General features: G+C 62.0%; 1 protein-coding gene across 1 annotated transcript in view; it reads right to left on the reverse strand.

The window, feature by feature from the left end:
* Positions 1-21,391, reverse strand: part of NOL4L (nucleolar protein 4 like) — a 66,376-nt gene extending 44,985 nt beyond the window's left edge. Inside the window, exons 1-2 of the mRNA XM_064168023.1 lie at positions 20,707-21,391; positions 1,599-1,754 (exon numbers count right to left, since the gene is read on the reverse strand). Of these exons, the coding sequence (XP_064024093.1) occupies positions 1,599-1,754; positions 20,707-21,015 (465 nt within the window). The 5' untranslated portion in view covers positions 21,016-21,391. The remainder of the gene's footprint in view (positions 1-1,598; positions 1,755-20,706) is intronic.
* Between the last annotated feature and the right edge of the window lie 695 nt (positions 21,392-22,086).

Below are 22,086 nucleotides of genomic sequence, written 5' to 3' on the forward strand. Positions count from 1 at the left end.
GAAAGGGAGAGGGAGAGGCACGGCAGGAGAGCCAGCAAAGCCTCCCGAGCTGCTCTCCCAGCGGTGTCACTTCGTGCCCCCGAGCTGTGGCACTGGGTGCTCGGTGCAGCGTTTCCCCCTCCAGCCCCTGCTGCGGGGAGGCAGGGCAGGGGCGAGGGCAGGCAGCCCAGGCGGCAGCGTCCTGCCAGGTCAGGAGGGGATACAGGCAGCTAATGTGATGATCTCAGCTCAAGAGGGAGACGAGGGGTGGAGCGTGGAGCTCTCTGACTGCTGAGAGCAGGCCTGGGAAAACAGACGGATCCAGCCTGCTCCCCCGGGGCTGTGCAGGGCATGGATTAGTCCTCCAGAGACCTGAATTGAAGGAATTAGGGGAGGGTCAGGGTGGTCTGCTGGGGAAATGAGTGGGAAGGGTTTGAATTGTGGTCCTGCTGGTGGGGGTGGCCCCACTGGACCATAAAGAGGTCACCCAGCCCTGGTTAGGGAGGGTCAGCATGTGCCCAGTCCACCAGCCTCACGTTCTGCGGGGGCAGGAACCGAGCGTGCAGGGTGCTGAGTGGTGCCAGGAGCTGTGAGCACAGAGCCCAGATCCCCGGGGGTGGTGGTGGTGGTGTCCTATTGTGCATGGGGGGAGGGATGTAGGGCACTGGGCAGCTCCTCCAGCATGAGCAGCCGTGGATGGAGCCAGGGGACATATGCAGGACAGGCAGGGCAGCAGGACAGACTCCACCCCTGAGCCGGCTCTGGCAGCACAACTGAGCCCTGCATAATCTCAGGCATCATCCCAGAGCCCAGGGCAGCCCGCACAGACCTCTCTGAGATGATGAATCCACCAGAGAGCCGAGCTGCCAGCCAGCCTCTCCTGTCTCTAAGCGACCTGCTCCTCAGGGCTGTGGGATCCAAGGGAGCAGCTCGGGTGTGGGCAGTAAATTCAGCTCTTCTTGTAAAAGGGGAGCCCAAATGTTTGCACGGCAGGGCTGAGCAGAGCCAGGAGAAGCAGCGAGCTCCCTGGAGGAGCACACTTCAAGCTAAATTATTCCTGACCTAACTAGAGTGGTTTCAGGATGGATAGAGCTGGTTCTCGGCATCCGCGGAGCACCTGATGAGACTCAGCTCGGTGCCTGCCTCCATTTTGTACAGGAGGAAGCCCAGCCAAGGGCTGGCAGGAGCAGGGCATCCACCCAGCTGGGGAAGAGGAGTGGGCTGTGGCCGTGCCCCTTCCTGGCTGCTCCTGCCCTCCAAGGCCCACGTGAGCCGTTTCCCTCCGGCCAAGGGAGGCAGAGAGGCAGATGGCAGGGAGCAGAGTGCGAGGGGGACTGGGCAAACATCCCCTTGCCCATCAGGAGCACTGAGCATTTCCCTTTCTCCACCCCCCCCCGCCCCAGACATGCACACTTGTCTTTGTATGATTCACTTGGTCTCCTCTCCCAGCAGCCGTCCCCGCTGCGCAGCCGCTGCCGCCCGCTCCCCGGCACAGCTGCTCTGCCTTCCAACGCCTCCCCGAGCGGGCAAGCAGGGCTCTGCCTCCCTCCAACCGCTGCTCTTCCACCTGCCCTGCCTCCCAGCCCTGGCCCTGGCCCCTGGCTGCCCAGGGCTCTCACCGCTCGGTAGGTTTTCTTCTGCCCCGCATGTTTGGGTGCTTTGCCCGGCTCCGACGAGCTCTCCACATGCATGGAGTAGATGATGTCAAAGAAATCTTCCACCACTGCCACGCGTTTCAGAGAGATGCCCTCGGGCTCCGACAGTCCATCTGCCCCCTACAACAGCGCAGGCAACTTGAGTTAGTGTCAGTGATGGGTGACAGGGGTGAGGAGATGGGCCCGGGGCTAAGGCGGTTGAAGGGGGCAGAGCTGTGGTGTTCCAGCCCCGGGCTGCCTTGGGCACTGGGGGAGGTGGGGGATAAATTAAGACGGTGCTCCAGGGAGGATCTTGCTGGAGCCAGGGCAGTGGTGGCTGCTGCTGCTGCTGTCGTGCTGCTAAAGCTGACAGTGAAATTGGGGCAGGAACAAGGAAACAAAAAATAAAGGAAAAAAAGGGGGAAAAAAACCCCAACCCAAACCAAACAAACAGAAAAAACCCCAAACCAAAGCCAGACCAAGGGAAGAGTCCAGAGTGGAGTCACAACCAAGGAAGAAATTCGATTTTTTGGTAAATTTGGGGTTATTTTGCTATAGGCAGGGAAGAGGCAGGGAACAGGCTGCATGAGGCACTTAGGGCCACGGGTTAGTTAGTTAGAAGGGTGAGGTGATAGGTTGGACTCGATGATCCTAGAGGGCTTTTCCAACCTGGTGAATTCTGTGGCTCTGTGAAGCTCTTTGGACCTGCACACGGCACCAGCCCGTCCTGGGAAGCCCTTCAACGTGAGACACCCACGAGTGGCTGCAGCCCTTGAGGACACGGCTCAGCCCGCAGGACAAGGTTGCAGCGCGATGCCAGGATGCGGCCCTGCGAGGAAGGAGACAGCGTCGCCCTCCTTCCCTGCGCTGACCTTTGCGGGGCCCCCTCCCTCTCCCGCAGACGCAGAGCAGCTGAGCGCTGGCAGCGGCGGCAGCGGCAGCGCAGCTCTTTGTGTGTGTGTTCGGATGTGCCGGGGAGCAGCAGGCTGTAATTCTGCCACACGGCAGCGGTGACAGACTGGTGGGAGTGGGAAGTGTGGGGAGCAGTGCTCCTCCGAGCTGGCTGGCACCGGCGGTGTCAGCTCACGCTGGCAGGGTGTGCCAGGGGAAGGGGAGGCTGCCTTGGGCACCAGGGCTGCCAGCCGCGCTCGGGCACAAAGCACCGGAGCGGGGAGGGCTAATGGGAGGTAGTGGGTGGCTACTGGGAAGTTGGGGGGGAGGGAGGGTGCGAAGCAAAAAGGGGCAGGCTTGGGGAGGTCTCTGTGCTTGCTCCTTGGAAAAATGCCACGCTGCACCGTGTGGGTAGCAAAGGACAGAATCTATACACCCACACGTGTCCCTCAGGCCTGCCTCTCCAACTGGCATGCAGGGATGCCCTCCAGCTGGCACACGCAGCCACCTGCCCACCCCAGCGACCTGCAAAGCACCCTTCTCAGGTGCGCCCAGGCAGCGGTGAGCACGGGCAGGGCTGTGCAGGCAGTGGGAACACCCAGGCGCCTGCCCTCTGGGTTTTGTTGTTGCTGGTGGCCAGGCTCTGTGCATCTTCCACGGTCTATAGATTGAATAAATGCTGCTCCTAAGGCACCAGCCGAGGGGCTCTCAAAAATCAATCACGTAGAGGGACCGCCTTCGAGGCTGCCCAGCATCTGGGGAAGGAGAGTGCAAAGCCTGCCTCTTAAAGTTGGCACCTCAGCCCAGTTTCACAGCAGCGGCTGCCCGTACTAGGCACGGACCAGGGTGGGACAGATCTGTGTGCCCACCCGAGCCACAGACACGAGGATTTAACAACACACCCTCCACCCCCCCACCCCGTGCTGCCTTCCTCGGGCAGCCCGGAGCTGTCTCTGGAGGTGGCTGTAACAAAGAGAATCTGGAGACCGAACACAAGGGGCAGGGTGGCAGTGCCGCTGTGGTGGGGGTCGGGAAACTTTGCCCCCGGGGAGCATCTTTGAGGAATATGGATCTAATTTCTTCTGTCACCGTTCAGGGAGTCTCACTCTAATCGAGGGCATGGGTATTCCCCTGCCAAGGAGGAGCGGGCATTAGGAGGCTTCCTACTGACCAATAATCCTCAGAGCAGGGTTGAAACGAGGATAATTGCAGAAACAGGACAAAGGAGAAAGCTTCGGCAGAAATGCACAGTCAGATGCCACAAGCAGAGCCCTCAAATGAAGGCTGCAGCCAACTCCCTGCACAAATCGCCATCTCCAGGGCCATCCCAACCAACCAACACCCCCCTCGCTGTGCCATCGCCGAGCCCCTATTTCCTCCTCGGTTTCAGAATGGCTGCAGTTAAGGTAACCTCAACCTCTCTGCCTTCCCTCTCCAGCCCAGCTGGATGCCAGAGCTGCCTCCTCGACATCCCATCCCCTGCAGCAAGCCTCTCCTGACTCCTTTGCGTCTCTCCATCCCCTCACCAGCCTTGTGACTCCTCTCCCCGTGATGATGATTTAGCCCCGGGAAGCAGGTGAGATGCAAGCTGAAGCAAAGCCACTGGGTAGAAGGAGCTGCGTCGAGTCAGTGCTTCTGGAATTACAGAGGTTTACACCTGGTGACAAAGCCAAACGTTGGCCTGGCATTCAAGGGGGCAGGAGTGCTCCGGAGTACCTCCGAGAGGGGCCCACACCCCTCCGGTTCCTCCTTCCACACCCAGTGTTGCTCACGAGTGTTCAAGGCATGAGTCAGAGCCCATAATACCTCAGCACAGCTTTAAATCCCCTTAGGTTTAAAAAGCAATACAAATTCTGCCGGGAAGAAGGGTGGGAATAAAGGATGCTCCTACCCCCTGGCATCACCTGCCCCCAAAAGGAGGAGGAGGAGGTTCCAGAAGCGCGGCTCTGACACAGGCGCTGGGAGGCAGGCAGCACTCCAGGCGCCGTGGGCAGGGAGCCCCTTTGCCCCCTCACGGCACCCTCTTTCCCCCTCTCTTTGTCCGGCATCAGTTTGTCTCTCCCCTTTCGGTCTTTAAATCCCTGCAGACCCCACCCGACACAGGTCTCCTTCTCCCTCCTGCCTCCTCCGCACCTTCCCAGCATCACCGCTGCTCTTTCCTCTCCTCCGGGTCCCCATCAGGTCCCTTCCCTCTCCGGCGTCCTTTGTTTTCGGTCCCGCATTTCTTTCCTCGCCTGTCCTCACATCCTCCTGCCCCCCACATCACGTCCCCAGCCCCCTGCCCGGCGCCTCGGCCCCTTCTCTGCCCTCCGTGTCCCCTCCTGCCCCACCTCACCGAGCTCTCCCCGCCAGCACCCTCAGCGCCTCCGCCTGCCCCTTCCACATCCCAACCGCCGCCGCTGCCGGGCTCCATCCGCAGCCCGGGGCCGTGCCGGGAGGTGCCTGCGTGGGGCCGGGGCCTCCCCAGGGCCCCAGTGCCGCGGCCGGCGGAGCGCAGCGGGAGCCGACAGCCATTTCAGGCAGCGCCGTCCCGGGGCGAGGCGCGGCCGCGGCACGCCGGGTCCCCGCCCGGGCACCTTTGTTCTCGGCAGCTCCCCCAGCCCTGCCGGCCGCGACCCCCGCCCCCCTCCCGGCGCTGCCCGCCCCGCCGCGGGCTCCCTCCTCCTGCCCGCCGCTGCCCGCCGCTCTGCCGCCCTGGCGGGGAGGGGGTGACCCGGCCCCGGCCCGGGGGAGGGGGCAGCGCCCGGCCGGCCCCTGGCCCCGCAGCCGGGCGGTGACATCTGCCGCGGCGGCGGGGAGCGAGGGAGGGCCCGGGCCGGGCTGAGGCCCGCCGGCAGGTAGCGGGTAACCATGGCAACCGGCGGCCCGCGCTGCCGGCGGTAATCCGCTCCCCGGGGCCGGCCCGGGCCCGCCGCCACCGCCTCCTCACCCCCGGCACGGCCGGGCCGCGGGCAGGGCCCCCGGGGCAAGGGCAGGACCCGGCGGCGAGCAGGGCTCCCCCTCCCCGCTCAGTGATGAGGCCGCAGGCTGCGGGCAGGGTCCCGACATGTGCGGCCCCGGGCTGCAGACACAGACACGGCGGTGCAGGGACACGGGGGAGCTGCAGGCACCCATGGGCGGCACCCTGCAGACCCAGCGTCCTGCGCCACGCAGGCGTTTGAGGTCCCAGCACAATGCACCCCAAGGGCACCCAGCGTCCTGCACCCCAAGGGCACCCAGTGTCCTGCACCCCAAGGGCACCCAGCGTCCTGCACCCCAAGGGCACCCAGTGTCCTGCACCCCAAGGGCACCCAGCGTCCTGCTCCATAAAGGCACTCAGGGTCCTGCAGGCCCCGGGGACATCCTGCTGCCTCCATCCCCAGCCACCCTGCTACTCTCACCCCAGCCGAGGCATCGCTGTCCTGCCTCAAAGCCTGCGGGCAGCAGCCACACTCCCGCTCGGCTGCCCTGCCCTACCCGGCCGGCTCCAGAAGGTGCCCCGCTGGGTCCCCTGCAGGCTCCCGCAGCCACCCCCAGCTGCCCAAGCCGGCGCGGCAAGGTCCTTCCCAACCGCAACGACTCCACCACTCTGAAAACTGGCACCGTGGGCGGGATTTGCAGCCAGCTGCAGCACTGAGGAGCAAACTGTTTTCTGCAGGGCAGCAGGTCTAAGGCCAGCAGCTGCCATCCGATCCCCTCCACGCTGCCCCGTGGTGACCTCTAGCCCGAGCCCCTGCGAGCTGCCACCGCCCTGCGAGAAACCAGACTCCCGGCACAGGGCAGCTCCTCGGAGAGGCCACGGGACGAGCTGCAGGCTCCGAGCAGAGCGCTACCTGCAAGCCCTTTCCCCATCCTGGGAGAAGCCGAGGGAGCAGCCAGCCAGGGAGCCAGCCCTCCGGATCTGAGAGCTCCCAGCTCCTCTGCAGACCAGCTGGAGCAGCTAGGCTGGAGGACCTCAACAGCCTGGAGGGCTCCCTGGCTCTGCCCTGGCACCAGCTGGCAGGGGCATTTCCTGCCTCCTCCAGCCAAGCTGGAGCTCTCCCTGGGGCCCAGGGAGCTGCCCTCACCTCGCTGCTCCACAGGGAAGCCTCCCTGTTCAGAGCGGGGTGTGCTGAAGGGCTGCGGGGCAGGGGTGGTGCAGCAGCAGTGGGGCGAGCTGGAGCGCCGACTGCTTCCCCATCTGCTGCCTTCAGCGGCAGATAAAGAGCTGCCCTGGCCCGGGAGCCAGGGGCTGATACCAGCCCTGTTCAGCTTCCTGTGAGTCAAAAGCCGCTTCCTGCCGGCAGCCTGATAATGGCTGGGCTCTGTTCTCTGCCCGGGCAGCAGACCCTCTGCCCTCGCCCCTCCTCGCCCTTCCCACATGAAAGCCTCCATCTCCCTATCTCCCAATCGCAGCATCTCCTCCCTAGCCCAGCACAGAGGCTCTCAGCACGCTGAACTCCCAGTTTCCTGCTGCTGTCCAGGAGGGTCACTGTCACCCCCATCCCAGGACACCCAGATGGCAGGTTTGGAGCCAACGGCACTGAGCTGCCCCTCAAGGTCACCTCTCTCACACAAAGCATTGTTCGCTCTGCCTGTGATCCTGCTGCCTGCCAGCTCTGGGGCACAGCCACTGTCCCCAGGCTGGGTCAGGATCTGGGTTGCTCAAGTCCCATGCTGGAGCCAGCTGCCCCATGGCACAGCTGCAGGTTCCCCAGGCTGACAGTGCCATCTCTGTGGCTCTCAGCCAGCCCTCGGTGCTTTACTCGGGGCTGTTTTAGCTGAGCATTCTGCTGCTGTTTGCTCTTTGAGCTGCCTTCTTAATGTCCTGCAAGTTGTGCTTTGTTCTAAGCCCCCAACACAAGCAGGACATGGAACTGCTGGAGAGAGTCCAGAAGAGGACCACAAAGATGCTCAGAGAGGGCTGCAGCAGCTCTGCTCTGAGGACAGGCTGAGAGAGTTGGGACTCTGCAGCCTGGAGAAGAGAAGACTTTGAGGAGACCTTAGAGTGGCCTTGCAGGATCTGAAGGGGGCTACAGGAAGGCTGGGGAGGGACTATTGACAAGGTCTGGTGATGACAGGACAAGGAGGAATGAGTTTAAACTGGCAGGGGGGAGATTCAAAGTGGATGTTAGGAAGAAGTTGTTTGCAGTGAGGGTGGTGAGAGCCTGGCACAGGTTTCCCAGGGAGGTTGTGGAGCACAGAAGCACCCAATGTGATCTTTGATCACATTGGGTGCTTCTGTGCTCCACAACCTCCCTGGAGGTGTTCAAGGCCAGACTGGATGAGGCCTTGAGTGATCTGTTCCAGTGGGAGGTGTCCCTGCCTATGGCAGGGGGTTGAAACTGGCTGAGCTTTGAGCTCCCTTCCAACCTAAACCATTCTGTGATCATTTCTATTCTCCTGGTGGTGGGGGGAGGAAGACATCAGCAGCAGGGAGTGTGGATGTGCAGAGGCAAAAGCAGTTGGACAGCAACTGAGACATACAGCAAGGGATGAAACCCCACTGTGCTGCCAGGAATATCCCCACCAGCTGCCCTGCAGTTGAGTCCATCTCCCAGGTGCCCCAGAGATGATACTTCAGGTGCCCTAAAGGTGATACCTCAGGTGCCCTAGAGATGATACCTCAGGTGCCCTAGAGGTGATCCCTCAAGCCCACCTCCCAGGTGCCCCAGAGATGATACCTCAGGTGCCCTAGAGATGATACCTCAGGTGCTCTAGAGATGATACCTCAGGTGCCCTCACAACCCACCTCCCTGGGCATCCCACCCCCTCCCCAGCTGCCTTCCCATGCCTGGCACCGTGGGCCCCACAGCCCAGCTGTGCACTGCCTCCTTGGGCAGAAGGCTGCAGAGCCAACACAGACATTTCATTCCAATATGGACTCTTACAACTTTTGATCAAGAAAACTGTTCTTGGTACTTCTCATCTCTGGGAAGTCAGCCCTTGATTGGCTTCTATATTTAGACTTCTCCAGGGCTTTAGGAAGTTCACTCCTCATGGTATTTAGGTGTAGGATGAAAGCAGCTTTTGCGGGGGATATGTTAAACCACAGCAGGCTCCCTCTGCTAATGCTGCGAGGAGAAAGAAGAGCTCAGTTCCTCGAACTTCCCTCTTCCCCTGGTCCCTCCCACCATGGGCACAGTGCCTGCCTTGGAAATGGGCACTGGGGAGCTGCTGGGCTGAGAAGAACATCACCTGCCCTGCTCCTGATAAGGAGGAACCCATCAGCAGACCATGGGAAATGCTCTCCCTGACAGATTTTGCTCTTGGGTTGGGTTGGTTTTGGTTTGGTGAGTTTGGGATTTGGTTTTGTGTTGGTTTTGGTTTGGTGAGTTTGGGATTTGGTTTTGTGTTGGTTTTGGTTTTCTTTTCTTTGGCCTGGAAATATTTTGCTGGGGAATGTTTCTGATCATGCCTGGATGAAAAACAAGAGAAGTGGTTGCTCAAACCTCAACGCCGTTTCTCCAGGCTCAGCATTTCTCTGTCACCAACCACCAAGCACACACCAAGCCCCATCCTGCTCTTAGCAGCCACAGTCCTACCTCACTGCAGCAGCCCTGCCTCTGTGCAGAAGCTGAGCCTCCCTCCAGCCCAGGAGGAAGGAGAAATGTGTGTCCCCCCCAACACCTTCTCCAAGGGACACCCAGGCACAAAGAAGTAGCCCTTGGCCCAAAGCAGTGCCTTGGTCCCCATCAGCTGGGGACTGGCCCTGGTCCCCAGCCTGCCCTGAGTGCTCTTATTGTGACCCTTCAGTATCTGAAAGGGGCCTACAAGAAAGCTGGGGAGGGACTTTTCAGGCTGCCAGGTAGGGAATGGAACAAGGCTGGAAATGAGTAGATTCAGACTGGATGTGAGGAAGAAGTTCTTCAGCATGAGGGTGGTGAGAGCCTGGAAGGGGTTGCCCAGGGAGGTGGTGGAAGCCTCATCCTTGAAGGTGTTTAAGGCCAGGCTGGCTGAGGCTGTGTGCAGCCTGCTCTAGTGTGAGGTGTCCCTGGGCATGGCAGGGGGTTTGGAACTGGCTGCTCCTTGTGGTGCCTTCCAGCCCTGCCTGATTCTCTGATCCTCTCCCATTGTTTCCCTCCCCAGGACTGCACACAGGACTCCCTTTTTTTCCCCATGAGCAAAGCAAACACTGCCCCGGGAGGGGGGAGCTGGGCGCTGTGCTTTTAGAGGGCAAACAAAGCTGAGGTGTGTGGTTCAGCGGGAGACTGGCACCTCTTAGGAGCGAGCTGCTCTTGCAGCTGCCACAGCTGAGCCGCAGAGATGGGCCAGGCCTTTTGCCCTGACCTCGGATTATTCCTCTCCTAGATCCCAAGCCTGGGAATAAAGCCACAGAAGCCTGGGAGGGGCGAGCCTGGAAGCGGCAGCGGCTGCCGAGAAGGCCCAGGTGGGCTGCGGGCACCTTGCCCGGGGTGGGTGGGTGCAGGGGCTGGCGGATGGCTGCTCCCTCGGGAATGGGGCTGCCCTCTGCACAGGAACTGCATGGAGGGGGGAGGAGAAGGCAGGCAGGCAGAGGCTTGCTGAGATGCTGGCTCAGAGGCTCGCTGGGATCCCTGCTCGGAAGCTGGCTCAGATGCTGCTCTGCCCAGCCGGCAGAGGACATTTTGCACCGCGCAGGAGAGCAGAGCTGCCTCCCGGCCAGGAAGCAGAGGAGCAGCTGGATCTGGCAGCAGATACACCACAACAACCATGAGCCCACACCTGCCTGCCGGGAAGGAGTGGGGAGCCGGCAGAATGCTGCGGGCAGGCTGACAGGGTGGGGAGCAGCCTGCCCCAAAGGTCACAAACCCCTGGGTGCCGCGGGGCAGCCGCTGGAGCACCACTCCTCACCCCTCTGGTGAGAGAGGCTTCTGTGGCCTCCTGAGCAGTGCCACCTGAGTGACCCGCTGGGGAAAACGGCTCCCTCGGGGCCCACCCATCAACTGGGCACTGCTGGCACTGCTGGGCTCCCTGTGTGGGACAAGTGCCACGTCAGGTCTCGCCAACAGGGGAGGTCTCACAGATGCTGTTCCTTGGGGATTACTGCAACACTGCAGCGTTCCTTACTGGTTCGAAATAAGCAGGGTTTAAATGGGGGGGGGGAGGGGTCTGAGGTGTCTCTTCACCAACTCTGCAAGGATGGGCAGCAACTGCCCCGTGGCATTCTCATCTTGGCCCAGGTGATCTGAGGGAGCATGCTAGCAGGGTGGGGGCAAGAGGAGGAAAGGGTAACCTGCCTTTCTAATTGGAAGGGTGTTTGTATTCCATAGCATCCCGAGAGAAATCTGAGGCTAGAAATGCAGGAACTGTGGAAAATAAAGAGCTGGAACTCAGGACAGGCTTAGAGCTGGCTCTGCCTTCAAGTCACTTAGCACTGTGAGCCATCTCCCCAGCACCGAGGCACTAATCTCCTGAAGATCACCACCAAAGCAAAACCTTTCAAGTGGGAGGGGGCCAAGGCACTCTCAGAAGTGGTGAGGTCACCTGTCCCAGCAAGGTGACCCCTCTGTCCCTGGGAACAGACCCAGCAGCGCTGGGGCAGACGAGTGGCATCCTCACACACCTCCAGCGAGGGCATGCTGGTGTCAAAACGAAAGTGAGGAGGAGGAGGAGGCAGGGAGCAGCCGTGGCAGCTCGGCTCAGCTCGGCAGTGGCAAGCAAAATTATGTAAAGGAAGCTCCAAATGATGCTTGAGTGAATCAAGGTCAGGGTGGGCTGAGAGGCTGAGCCCTGGGTGCTGGCAGCCTGGTATCAGCTCCCTGCTCCCTGCCTATGTGGGCCACAGTAGGAGACTCCCAGAGGAAGAGCAAGATGTGCCTCTAGGAACCATGCTGGCAGCTCAGCAGCCCTTCTGGGGCAGGGGGTAAAAGGCCTGTATGCCCTCCTCTGCCAACCCCAGCCCTCGTGCCAGGTTAAGGGCAGTGCAGGACCCAAGCTGTGCCACACTACCATGGCTTTCCATACAGCTCGTTCTGATGTCAGACCCTGGAGATGCTGATCTGCTCCACAGCCCAGAACCATCACCCCCCTGGCTGCTGCTTCTCGGGAGCAAGAACACTGCACCTTAACTGTGGATGGTGCTGGACCATGATGGTCCTGCTGGACCTCAGCATCCCCTTCCTGACATGGGAGCCCAGCAAATCCCACACCAGCTGCTCACAGTGAGAGCAGGAGCTCCTGCTCTGAGCTGCACATGTGGCTCTGCAAGGGTGAGGGAGTCCTACACATGAGCTGGAGTGTCAGGGCACAGGGGAGGGATGTTGATGGAGATCTGTTTGGTCTCTCTCTGCCTTCAGGTAAAACCCTCTCTGTGTTCTGGCCTGTTTCCATCAAAACCACGCTAGGTGGACCCCAGCTCTTGCAAAAGCCAACTGCTGACTTGTGAATAATGCCCACTAAGGATCCTCCATTAATCTGGGAAGAGCAAGTGGATTGTTCTGAGCTCCTGACTGAGACTAAAGGCTTGGTGGGGGGGAGCAGAAGTCAAGCAGGCTGAACGCTCTGTCTCAGTAATCCACCCACTGAGACCCCTCTGCCAGGTCTGTCACAGGCCAGTGACATCCCAGCACATGTGGTCCAGCTGCTGGAGCACTGCAGGTTGGACACGTGGGCCATGCAGAGCAGCCACACATCTGTGTCCTCCTGCTTTCCCGTGAGCCTGTGCCTGCAAACGGGGCTGCCACCGGGAGCAGGAGAAAGGGAGGGCAAAGCAAAGGGGGCAGGGAAGGCAGACAATTAATATAACCTGCCCTCTGCGTGAGGAATAAATTGGCAGCTGACAGGTTATAATCTGTGCAAGCAGGATCTTCACGGGAGAGGTGAAGGCTCCATTGGGGGCCAATTGGATGCTTAATTAGGAGGACAAAGCAGAGGAGTCGTGAAAATGTTTATGAAGCAGCACTTGGCAAGGGAGCCCCTGAGAAATGCTCGCCAGAGAGGAGCTGCTTTTGGTGAGCAGGAGGAAACACGAGGGTGAAACAGCAGAACCCAGCCCCGGGGAGGGGGAGAAAGCGGCACGGCGAGGGCCGGGGATTCCCGGGCGCGGCGCAGAGGAGTTCAGGGAAGGACCCGCTGACATCTAATTCTTCTAGAAACACACGGACCGTGTCCTCTCTCTTCCTCCTCCCTCCTCGGTCTCCACCCCTGCGCCGGGGCAGCGCGGAGCAGCCTCGGAGGTGGCTGGCAGGGAGCCGCCGCTCCAGCCCATGCCGCTGCCACCGCCGTGCCGAGCAGGGCACGAGGCGAGCAATTAAAGCCCAGCTTTGATTAGCACTCACAGATGCCTGCTTGTGTTGAAATGCCTGAGCCTGGCTAAGCGTCTTGGCGGTGGCTGGAGCCGGGCTGATCCCCCCCATCCCCTCCTCGGCGCGCTGCTGCTGCAGCAAGGAGCGTGACTGATGCTCCTTGTCCCACACACGGCTCCGAGAGCTCAGAGGTAGGAACCAGTTGCTAAGAGACAGGACTGTACTTTCCAGCCCACATCCAGACCTTTGTCACCAGCTCAAGGGCTTTCTGCTGGAGCCCAGCGCCCGGCGCAGGTGCTCGGGAGCAGGGAGGCCTCCTCCCAGCTAGCGCAACGCCGAGGGCTCGGCAGCCAGACCGCGGCGTGGGGGATGGCAGCTCCCAAAGCACGGCCAAGGGACCTGCTCCCCCGGGCTGGCTGCTCGTCCCAGTGCTGTGAGACTGCCGACTGGCACACCGTGCTGGCGTCTAGGCACCGGTGGGGATGGTCCTTGCAGCACCAACACCCAGAAGGGTTTGGATGTCTCACAGGATCACAGAATGTCAAGGGCCAGAAGGGACCTCTAAAGCTCATCCAGCCCAACCCCCCTGCCAGAGCAGGATCACCTGTACCAGATCACACAGGAGGAGTGGATGGCTTTGGGTTTGCTTTGAGATCCCTCTGCCATGCCAGGAGGCCTAAACTTGATTCTCCTCTTTCCTTTTTTTAACTGGGGGGGGGATGTGCCTGATGACTCTGAATTCATTTTTAGCCCAGAGACTCCCAGGGCACAGACCCAGCACTGCAGAGAGCAAGGGCAAAGCCCAGGCTCTGAGCCACAGACTGGATTACCTGTCCTGCCCCAGCACATCCCCCTCCCTCCCAGCAAGGAACGGACACATCACTCTGACTGGCAAGTGCGAAGCCCAATCTCTAAGCTACAGACACTGAGTGACCCCCAGCACATCCCCGCCCACCCCCAGCCAGGAACGGACCCATCTGAGCCATGGGCAGCGAGGCAGGAGGGAAATGTGTCCTCCTGGGCTGCCGAGCCAAAGCCGAGCGAGGGCAGAGAGAAACCACTCAGGCAGCATCTCAGTTCCCAGCTGTCACCCTGCGAGAGGCCCAGCGCCGCTCGGCTGAGCCTCAGGCAGCCTCCTCTTCACTTCCAGTGACCGCTGCCCTAATCTCAGGCAGGCAGGAAAGGAACCGTTACACCAAACCTCTGCTCCTGCATCACCCCCAGCAGCTGCAGCCTTCTCCCCACACGAACTGCTGCTCCTCGGCACTGCCCGGAGCAGTGGAAGTCAGCAGCATGCCCACAAAGACCACCTTGCCTTTGGCTGACAGGTAGACCTGCCCTGCCTGCAATCGGCTCATGAAAGCAGCCCCCGGGGCTCAGTGCTGGCTTTGGCCCTTCTCGATGCAGTTCTTTGCAGAGGTGGGCACGGCCCATGGGAGAGCTGGGGAAGGTAACTGCTGACTTGCACCAGAGGAGGAGATAGGAATCTGCATGCCTCTGCCACAGCAGTGCAGAGAAGGGGTTGTGAAGCTGGAGCATCGAGGGGTCGGACACCCCACTGATGCTCCTCCTCACCACAGTGGTTTCCCTGATGTCTGTTTGCCTGCAGGGCGAGTTCTCAGCCTGCTCATAGCAGTAACCCAAACTGAAGCAATTCTATTAGTGGGAGATTATTGCTGAGGATGAGGTTCTTGAGAAAGCCCTCCCTGAAAGGAGTGTGGCCACCTCTCTGGGGCTCTGCTGCTGTCCCTGCTCAGTGACTGAATTCCCCTGCTCTGCTCGTGGTCAAAACCAGCCACTCTGAGTCACAGCCCGGGAGGAAGGGTGAGAACAACCTCCCCATCACTGCTGCAGACTCCTCAGGTCCTCCTCTGCTCAGAACCCCAAGTGCTTGAACCCCTTCCCAAAGGAGGAAGGGACATTGCCTGAGGATCTGGACCAACAGCACCTCCTCAGACCCAGGTTCTTTCCTTTCCACTTCAGCTTCATTCAACAAGGCCCTGCAGAGCCAGGCCCTGCTTTGCTGCTTTGGGGTTCTTTTAACCTACTGCAGAGCAATGCCCACCAAGAACCACAGATCTGAGAGCAAGCTGGGGGGGATGAGGGAGATAACTTTCAGATGAAAGCCCAGAACTGCTGCCCTGGATGCTTCTGGAATCATGTAGGATGGACAGTGTAGATGGCAGAGAGATTATCCTTTATAAACTCTTCAGCTGAGACCAGGAGGAGCAAGGGGATGTGGGAGCTTGGCTGATGCAACTCCAGGCCTCAGCAGTGCTGGTGACCCGAGCCAGTCCCAGGGGCTGAGGCTGTCTGGAGATGGGAGATCTCCTGTGGGGCTGCACCTCGTGTGCTGTGCCGCGACGCCACAACCGCGGTGGGGCTGCCATAAAGCCAGGCTCACAGCCTCGGCAGAAACAAAGCCAGGGCTCAATTACAGGCTGCTTCCCTGCCTTATCCCTAGAAGCAGCTTCAGCAAGCTGTCCCAGAGGGGTGGGAGTGGGCAGGAGCTGGAAATGGGCTCTGCTGCCAGATCTCCTGCTTGGCAAGGAACTTCACCGTGCCAAGCTGCGTAACTGCAGATGGCCACAGCCCTTTAGGTTCACCTTGCAAAGGTACTGGAGGCTTGTGCTGCTGCTTGGTGAGCCCGAGGCAGCTCCCAGACCCAAAGCACTGAGTGCCACAGCTGTGACTTTACCACAACCAGCTTCTGAAGTGAAAACTGCAACTGAGGCTGTGCAAGCCGGGAGCTGAACCTGGAAGGGCTGCTGATGCAGCTTCTCCCTAGAGTGGAAGCTGGATGGGACCATGCACCCAGGCCAGCACCACACTGCTATCCTAAGTGCAGGCTGGAATGCAAGCCTGGCCTGGGTTCAGCTCCTTGGGAAGCCATCACTGCCCTGTTGCTCAGGGTTAGCTGTTCCCCGGCAGGTGAAGGCTTTGCATGCTCCAGGAGAGCCTGGTGTGATAGAAGTAAGAGACAATTTCCCAGATCATCCCCTCAGGCGGATTTGCCTCGTCAAAGGCTCTTCTGAATGCTCTCGATTTATTCTTTTTTTATCACTTGAAGTCCACAGAAAGTCTAAGTGGTTATTCACAGAGTGAAAACCTTCTGTTGACTTAATGTTCTTAGAGGTTATAGACGTGAAGCTTTTGGGGGCTCTGAATATGAGCATTGAAGGGTACTTGTACAGGAAAAATGTGGCCTCTATTAGCCGTGGGAGCAGCATCTTTCCAACATGCCTGGCTCCTCAGCTCCAGCCCTGCCACTGCTGGGCTGCCCCCAGGCCTGGCACTGCAGCTCCTGCAGCACAATGCTCCCTGTCTCCAGAGCTAAAACGTGTCTAGGGATAAGCTCTGCTCTGGGCCTTAGCTGGGGTCCTGTGTGGTGCTTCCCCTGCTGTCACCGAGCAGCCTCCTCCATCCGTTTGGCTTTGTGGTGCCATCCATTCCCTTCACAGCGCCCCCCCCCAGACCCCAGCACCTCTCCTGGGGTGGGTATCACCAGGCACGACTGTGAAATCACTTCAAGCAGCTGCCTCTGGGGAGCCAGCACAGGGAAGCTGTGTGTGTGCAACAGCAATGCACCTGCACACACGTCCTCTGCCTCCAGAGGTGCCTGCAAGGACCCCAGCACCTCCTGTCAGCTCTGCGGGCACAAGGACAGGGACAGCACAGGAAAGCAAACCTCGGCATGGGCAGCCTCATCCCTCCAGCAGTGCCTGCAACAACCCCAGCACCTCCTGTCAGCTCTGCAGGGGCTGGGAGAGCACAGAAAAGCAAACCCCAGCACGGGCAGCACTGCCAAGCCAATCCCCAAGCCCCCACACAGCCCCCAGGGGCCAGGCTGGCTCCAGGCCCACCCTGCCTACACCACAGGCTGCCAGGATGAATCTGTCCTGCCAGGCTGGCCGGCGCTCCAGAGCTGTGACAAGCTCCCACCAGGCATGGCGAGGTACAGCAGGGCTGGAGAGCCTCTAACTGCTTCTGCAGCTCATGCCCGAGCCCGGGCTGGAGCCTGACCCTCCCCTGCACACCCCGAGCCACAGCCAAGCCCATCTGCATCGCTGCTTGTCACCAAAGCGCTGTCACCACCGCACTGTCCCTTTCCCTGCGCCGCGGCCTCTCCATCTCACTCTGTAGGAGAGAGGCTGTCTAAATGACGCTAAACGCTTGGGACAAGAGGGACACTGGCTCATAATGAACCACATCTTAGCACCCTGTCACCAACAAACCCTCCCACAGTGCTCGGCAGATGTGGGGAACAAGGCAGTGCCTAGCAGCCCGTACTCGGGTTCGGGCCAGCCCGCGGCTAGCAGGGAGTTCCACACCCCAGCACGCCTCAGCCACGTGAAGGGAGGGCAAAGCTGGGCACTTTGGGCCGTAGCCATTGTCTGTGCTGCAGCAGCACACAAAGATACCCTCCTCCTCCTCCTCTTCCTCCTCCTCCTCCTCTTCTCCGGTACAGCCCAAACGCCTTTTTCTCACACCCCTGACCTAAAGGGCTGCAGCATCCAGCCCCAAGGTGGAGGGAGCTGGCAGCCAGCAGCCTCCCGTGCTGCCCAGCCTCTGCCCTGCTGATCTGCTCAGGGCTTTTTTCCTGCCGTGTTTTTTCAGCTGTATGTGTGAACTGCCTGGCATCTTTGGGACCTTCGTCTGGGAACAAGAGACGGGAACAGCCTCTGTGCCAGACATCCGTCCGCACTGCTGCTCCTATTCCCAGTGCATTCTTTGAGAAGACCACCATCTGCTCTGACCACCAACCCAAGGCAGATGCCCCCTTCTCACTGCACAGCCCCAGCTCTTCAAGCCACCCAAATCTGATTAGGCCTGCTCTGATGAGAGGCCTGGAGGAGGGCAAGGGAAAGTTACTCAGGAGGGAAAATAATAACCACATGTTAATTGTGTTTGCACTACGGATGCGCGGGTGAGGCACGAAGCAAGCTCGGGATGCCAAAGCCAAAAGGAGCAGCTCCACTGGGGGTTATCATCTGGGGAGGTTGGGGGTTAGTATATCTCTATCTATCTATTTATGGTTTTTTTTTTCAGGGGAGGAGTGGCCCCAGCCCTGTCAGGAGGAGGAAAGATCTTAGCCTTATCCCCACTGCTGCCCTCTACGCGCTCTGTACCACCTCTCTTCCAGCTTTCCCTGCCAGTACCTCGGATTTCCTGCAGCGACCTGCAGATAGAGCTCAGCAGCTCACCCCCCACTCCCAGCCTCCCCTCTGCCTGTTCTCCCTGTCCTGCCTCTGCTGCCACGGGACGGTCCCAAGCGTGGTCCTTCCCCAGCTGATATGCTCTGAGGAGGACGAGTGGCCAGGAGCAGCCAGCTCAGGCTGCTGAAGAGCACAGCCAGGAGAAAGCCACCGAAAGCCTGCTCCAGAAGTATTTGGGGACAGCAGCTGAGGAGGCACTGAACCAGAATATTGGCTCCACTGCCGAGCAAAAGGCTCGGATCTGCTTCCTGAATTGTTTGACTGCCTGCATGAGAGAAATGAAATCCACCCACGAAGGCAGCCCGAGCCACCGAGGATGGGGAGAGCACTGAATTGTGAGGAGACGAAGAGAATCCCTGTCAAGTTAGCGCTAAATTTGGGAGCCTCTCTGGGCAAAACCAAAAGGCAGTGCCTGCAGCCGTCTGAAATGGGATTCCCAGCAGAGAGGGGCATGGTGGGGCTGGGAAGGGCTGGGATGGAGGGAGTGGGAGGCACCAACTTCCAGAGGGATTTTGGGGAGCTGAGGAGGGCAGTGGGCAGTGGCTCTGCGAGCTGCTCCCAGCCCCAGTGTCCGGCAGCTGAGCAATAAGTGGGATTGCCCCTTGGAAAACTCAAGCTGTCCCCGGGGGCAGGGCTGCTTTTTGTTCGCTGGTTCCAGGAGTCTGGGTGTATCTCCTGTCTGCAGCCTGCAGGGACTCTGCCAGGGAAGATGCTGGGGGCCTAGACACGTTCCTGGCTGAAACTTCATCTGCGAGGCAGCCCTTGGGGAATCTGCGGGCTTGCGCCGGCCTCGTTGAGCTGCTGACCTCAGGGACTCTCTCCCGGACAAAGGGGAGGGGGCGTCTAGCGAGCAGCAGGGTCGAGGGAGTCTGGCTCGGCCTCTCAGGGGTACCATGACTCTGCAGCATTTGGAAGATCTGGGATAGAGTCTCTGGCTGGATGGAGAGGAGGACCCGAGGGGAAGCGCTGGTGGGGTACCACTGCCCGCCCACCCTCGGCAGGGCCAATTTGGGGTTGGGGCTGGGGGGCAGCGGGAGAAGGGGGCTGGGGAAAGGTCTCTTTTAAAAAATGAAATAAACAGGGAAAAAAAATGCCAAGGTTTGTTTTTTTTTTTGGGGGGGGGGGGCATGGCATGGGGGAAGGGGGCTGCAAAGGGGAGAAAGAAAGGAGCCTCTGAGCACCACGAAGGGAGAGGGAGAAATAATGACCCTTCCCCCTCCCCCCAATAATCAGGCAGACCAGATGGGAGGTAAATAGTGCGTTTAGAAGCATTTGCCACAGATGGGCTGCCCTCAATGGAAGCATCCTCCAGCCACATCAATGCTGGAGTCTGTGCACAGAAAACACTGCACCCTTTAGAGCAGCGGCAGCAGCGGCAGCAGCAGCAGCAGCAGCAGGGAGAGGAGGGGAGGGACGGGGGGGGGGGGGGTGAGGAAAAAAAAGAGAAATCCCTCCCGGAGCCCCTTCTGTGCCCGCCGGCCCGCAGCGGGCCCGGGCGGGGCAGCGGACGGTACCCTCCTCCCTTCCCCCTCCCACCACCACCATGGGCAGAGGGGGGCGGCGGCGGGGCCCGGGGAGCAGCGGGCGCGGAGCCCCCTGAGCGCAGGGGAGCAGGGCTGGGGAGGAGAGGGGAGGCGTAGGGGGACTGCGAAAGTTGCGCGTTTCCCTCCGCGCCGGGGGAGCGCAGCGCGCTTGGGACGGGAACAATGGGGCGGCGGGGCAGAGCCCCGGGCGGCGGCGGGGCGGGGAGCGGGCAGCGGGCAGGGACAGGCAAGGAGCGGGCAGGGACAGGCAGGGCGCGGGCAGGGAGGGAGGCGGCCGGTGCGCCCCTTGCCGCCGGCCCGGCGGGGCACCGAACAATGAGGCTCCGGCGGGGGAGTTTCCCGGGACGGCGGCCGGCGGGCGGGCAGGCGCGGAGAGGGGAGGGGAGGAGAGGAGAAGGAGGGGAGGCGGGGGGGGGGGCTGCCCTAATCCGGGCTCTGCCGCTGCCCGCACCCCCCCGGGGCACCGGCTGCAGCGGCCGCGCCGGGGCGGGCAGAGCCGCGGGACGCCGGGGCCGGGCTCGCCGCAGCGGGCCGGGCTCGCTCCGCTCGGTGCGGCGGGCAGGGCGCGGCGGCGGCAGCGGCGGGGGCGGAGGGTACCGGCGCCCCCTCCCCGCCGCTCTCTGCCCTTGACTGCAGCCCCGTCCCCGGCCGTGGGGCGGATGGGAAATGCCGGGCGAACGTGATCGGACGGGGCGGGGGGGCGAAGAGGCGGGGGGCGAAGGGGCCCGCACCGGGCGGCGGCGCCGCGGCCCCCCCGCGGGGGCAGGTGCACAGTGGCCGGGCACCGCCGCCCCCCTCTCTCAGCCCCCCCGCCCGCCGGCAGCGGCCGCACCGGATGGGACAGGGACAGGGATGGGGCGGGGGGGGGGGCACACGGGGCGGCGGGAGGTGCGAGGCTCCGGGCGGGTGCCTCTCCCCATCCGCATCCCGGGCGGGCCGGGGCGGCGGGGGGCGCGGCGGCTGCCCCGGGAGCGGCAAAGACTGCGGGAGCGGTCGGGCCCCGCGTCGCGCCCCGCATGGGGCATGCGCGCTCCCGGCGGCCGGCGGCGCGGCGGGGCTGGGCCGCCCGGTGCTGACGGGACAGGGCCGGCGCGGCGGTGGCGGGGACAGGGGGGCCCCGAGGGTGCCCGTTCTCCCGCCCCGGGCAACCCACCCACCCCTCCCTCCCGCACCCCCGGGAAGGACAGACAGACACGGAGAGGCAGGCAGGCAGACAGACAGACAGACACAGAGCCCCCGGGGTACGGAGCGCACTAACCGTTCCCGTTTTCACCGGCACATATACCACCACTTGACCCATCTTCGTCGCCTCCCTGGTGCCGTTTCCCAGGCGGAAGCCCTTGGACCGGACCCAGAACTGGAACTTGCCTTTCTCCCCCCCGCCGGAGCCGCCACCGGAGCCGGATCCCCCCTGCAGCACCTCGGCGATTCGTTGATACTTGCTCCGGGTCACCGTCTTGGTTTTGGCCGAGTCCCCGTAGGTGCGCAAACACCAGTCCCGGAACTGCCGCCCCAGCTCGCTGTCCCCGGGGCGGCTCCCCCGCAGCAGCAACGGCGGCTTCGGCATCGCCCGGTCGGCGGCGGCGGCGGTAACGGCGGCGGTGGCAGCGGCAGCAACGGCAGCGGTAGCAGCACCCGGTCCCGCTCCCTGTCCCGGAGGGGCAACCGGGGCGGCTCGGTGAACCCGGCCAGCGGCCCGGGACGGGGTTTGCAGAGGCGACGACCGGGATGGAGCTGGGATAAGGGAACGGGATGAGGAGCCGGGATAAGGGATGGGGGGGTAGGGGGGGCCGGACTGTGAGCCGCGGTAAGGAGCCGGGATGAGGAGTAAGGAGGGAAAGGGGGATAGGGGGGGTGTCTCCGGTGCTCGGACAGCAAAACCGGGCGGAGGGAGGCACCGGCGGCTCCAGCAGCAGCAGCAGCCGCTCCTGTCACAGGATCACAGGCGGCTCCGGCTCGTCCCCCTCCCTCCCTCCCTCCTCCCGCCCGCCCGCCCGTTCCTGCCTCCTCCGCCCCCTCTCCGGTCGCCTCCTCCTCTCAGCGGGATCCCACCTGTTAGAGCAACCGCACCGACACCACCGGGACACCCCCCCCTCCATTCCATCCGTGGTTCATCGTTTCATCAAACAGACCACCCCGAGGATGCTCTTCCCCCCCCCCTCCCCCCAGTTTGTCGGTGGGATGCGCGACAACCGGGGCTCGGTCGGTGCTTTCCTCCTCCCTCTCTCCATCCCAGTTCCCCGGCTCCGGACGGGGCTGGGGAACGGCGACAGGGCGAGGAGGAGGGTAGGACCCGACCGAGCCGGGGTTGGGATGCCGGAGGTGCCGTCCCAGACAAAGGACCGGCGGGGCTCGGGCGCACGTGTGCGGCGGGACGGGCCGGCGGAGGCGGGCACCTGCCGAGCTGCCGCCGCAGAGCCGGGGAGGAGCCGCGGGGAACGGGCTTGGGGGATAGGAAGGGTGATCAGACACCCACCGATAACGGAGCCTCAAAGCAGCGGGACTGAAAACCGGGATGATCCCGTAGCGCCCTCAGTAGGGTCTAACCGGAGAGGTTTGTCCCGGGTCGGAACGGGAGAACGGAATGCCCTCCGCTCCGCCCCCCCCAACCCCTCACCGGCCCCCTGGGAGACAAAGG

Source organism: Pogoniulus pusillus, chromosome 29 (genome assembly GCF_015220805.1).
Source record: "Pogoniulus pusillus isolate bPogPus1 chromosome 29, bPogPus1.pri, whole genome shotgun sequence".
Classification (NCBI taxonomy): domain Eukaryota; kingdom Metazoa; phylum Chordata; class Aves; order Piciformes; family Lybiidae; genus Pogoniulus; species Pogoniulus pusillus.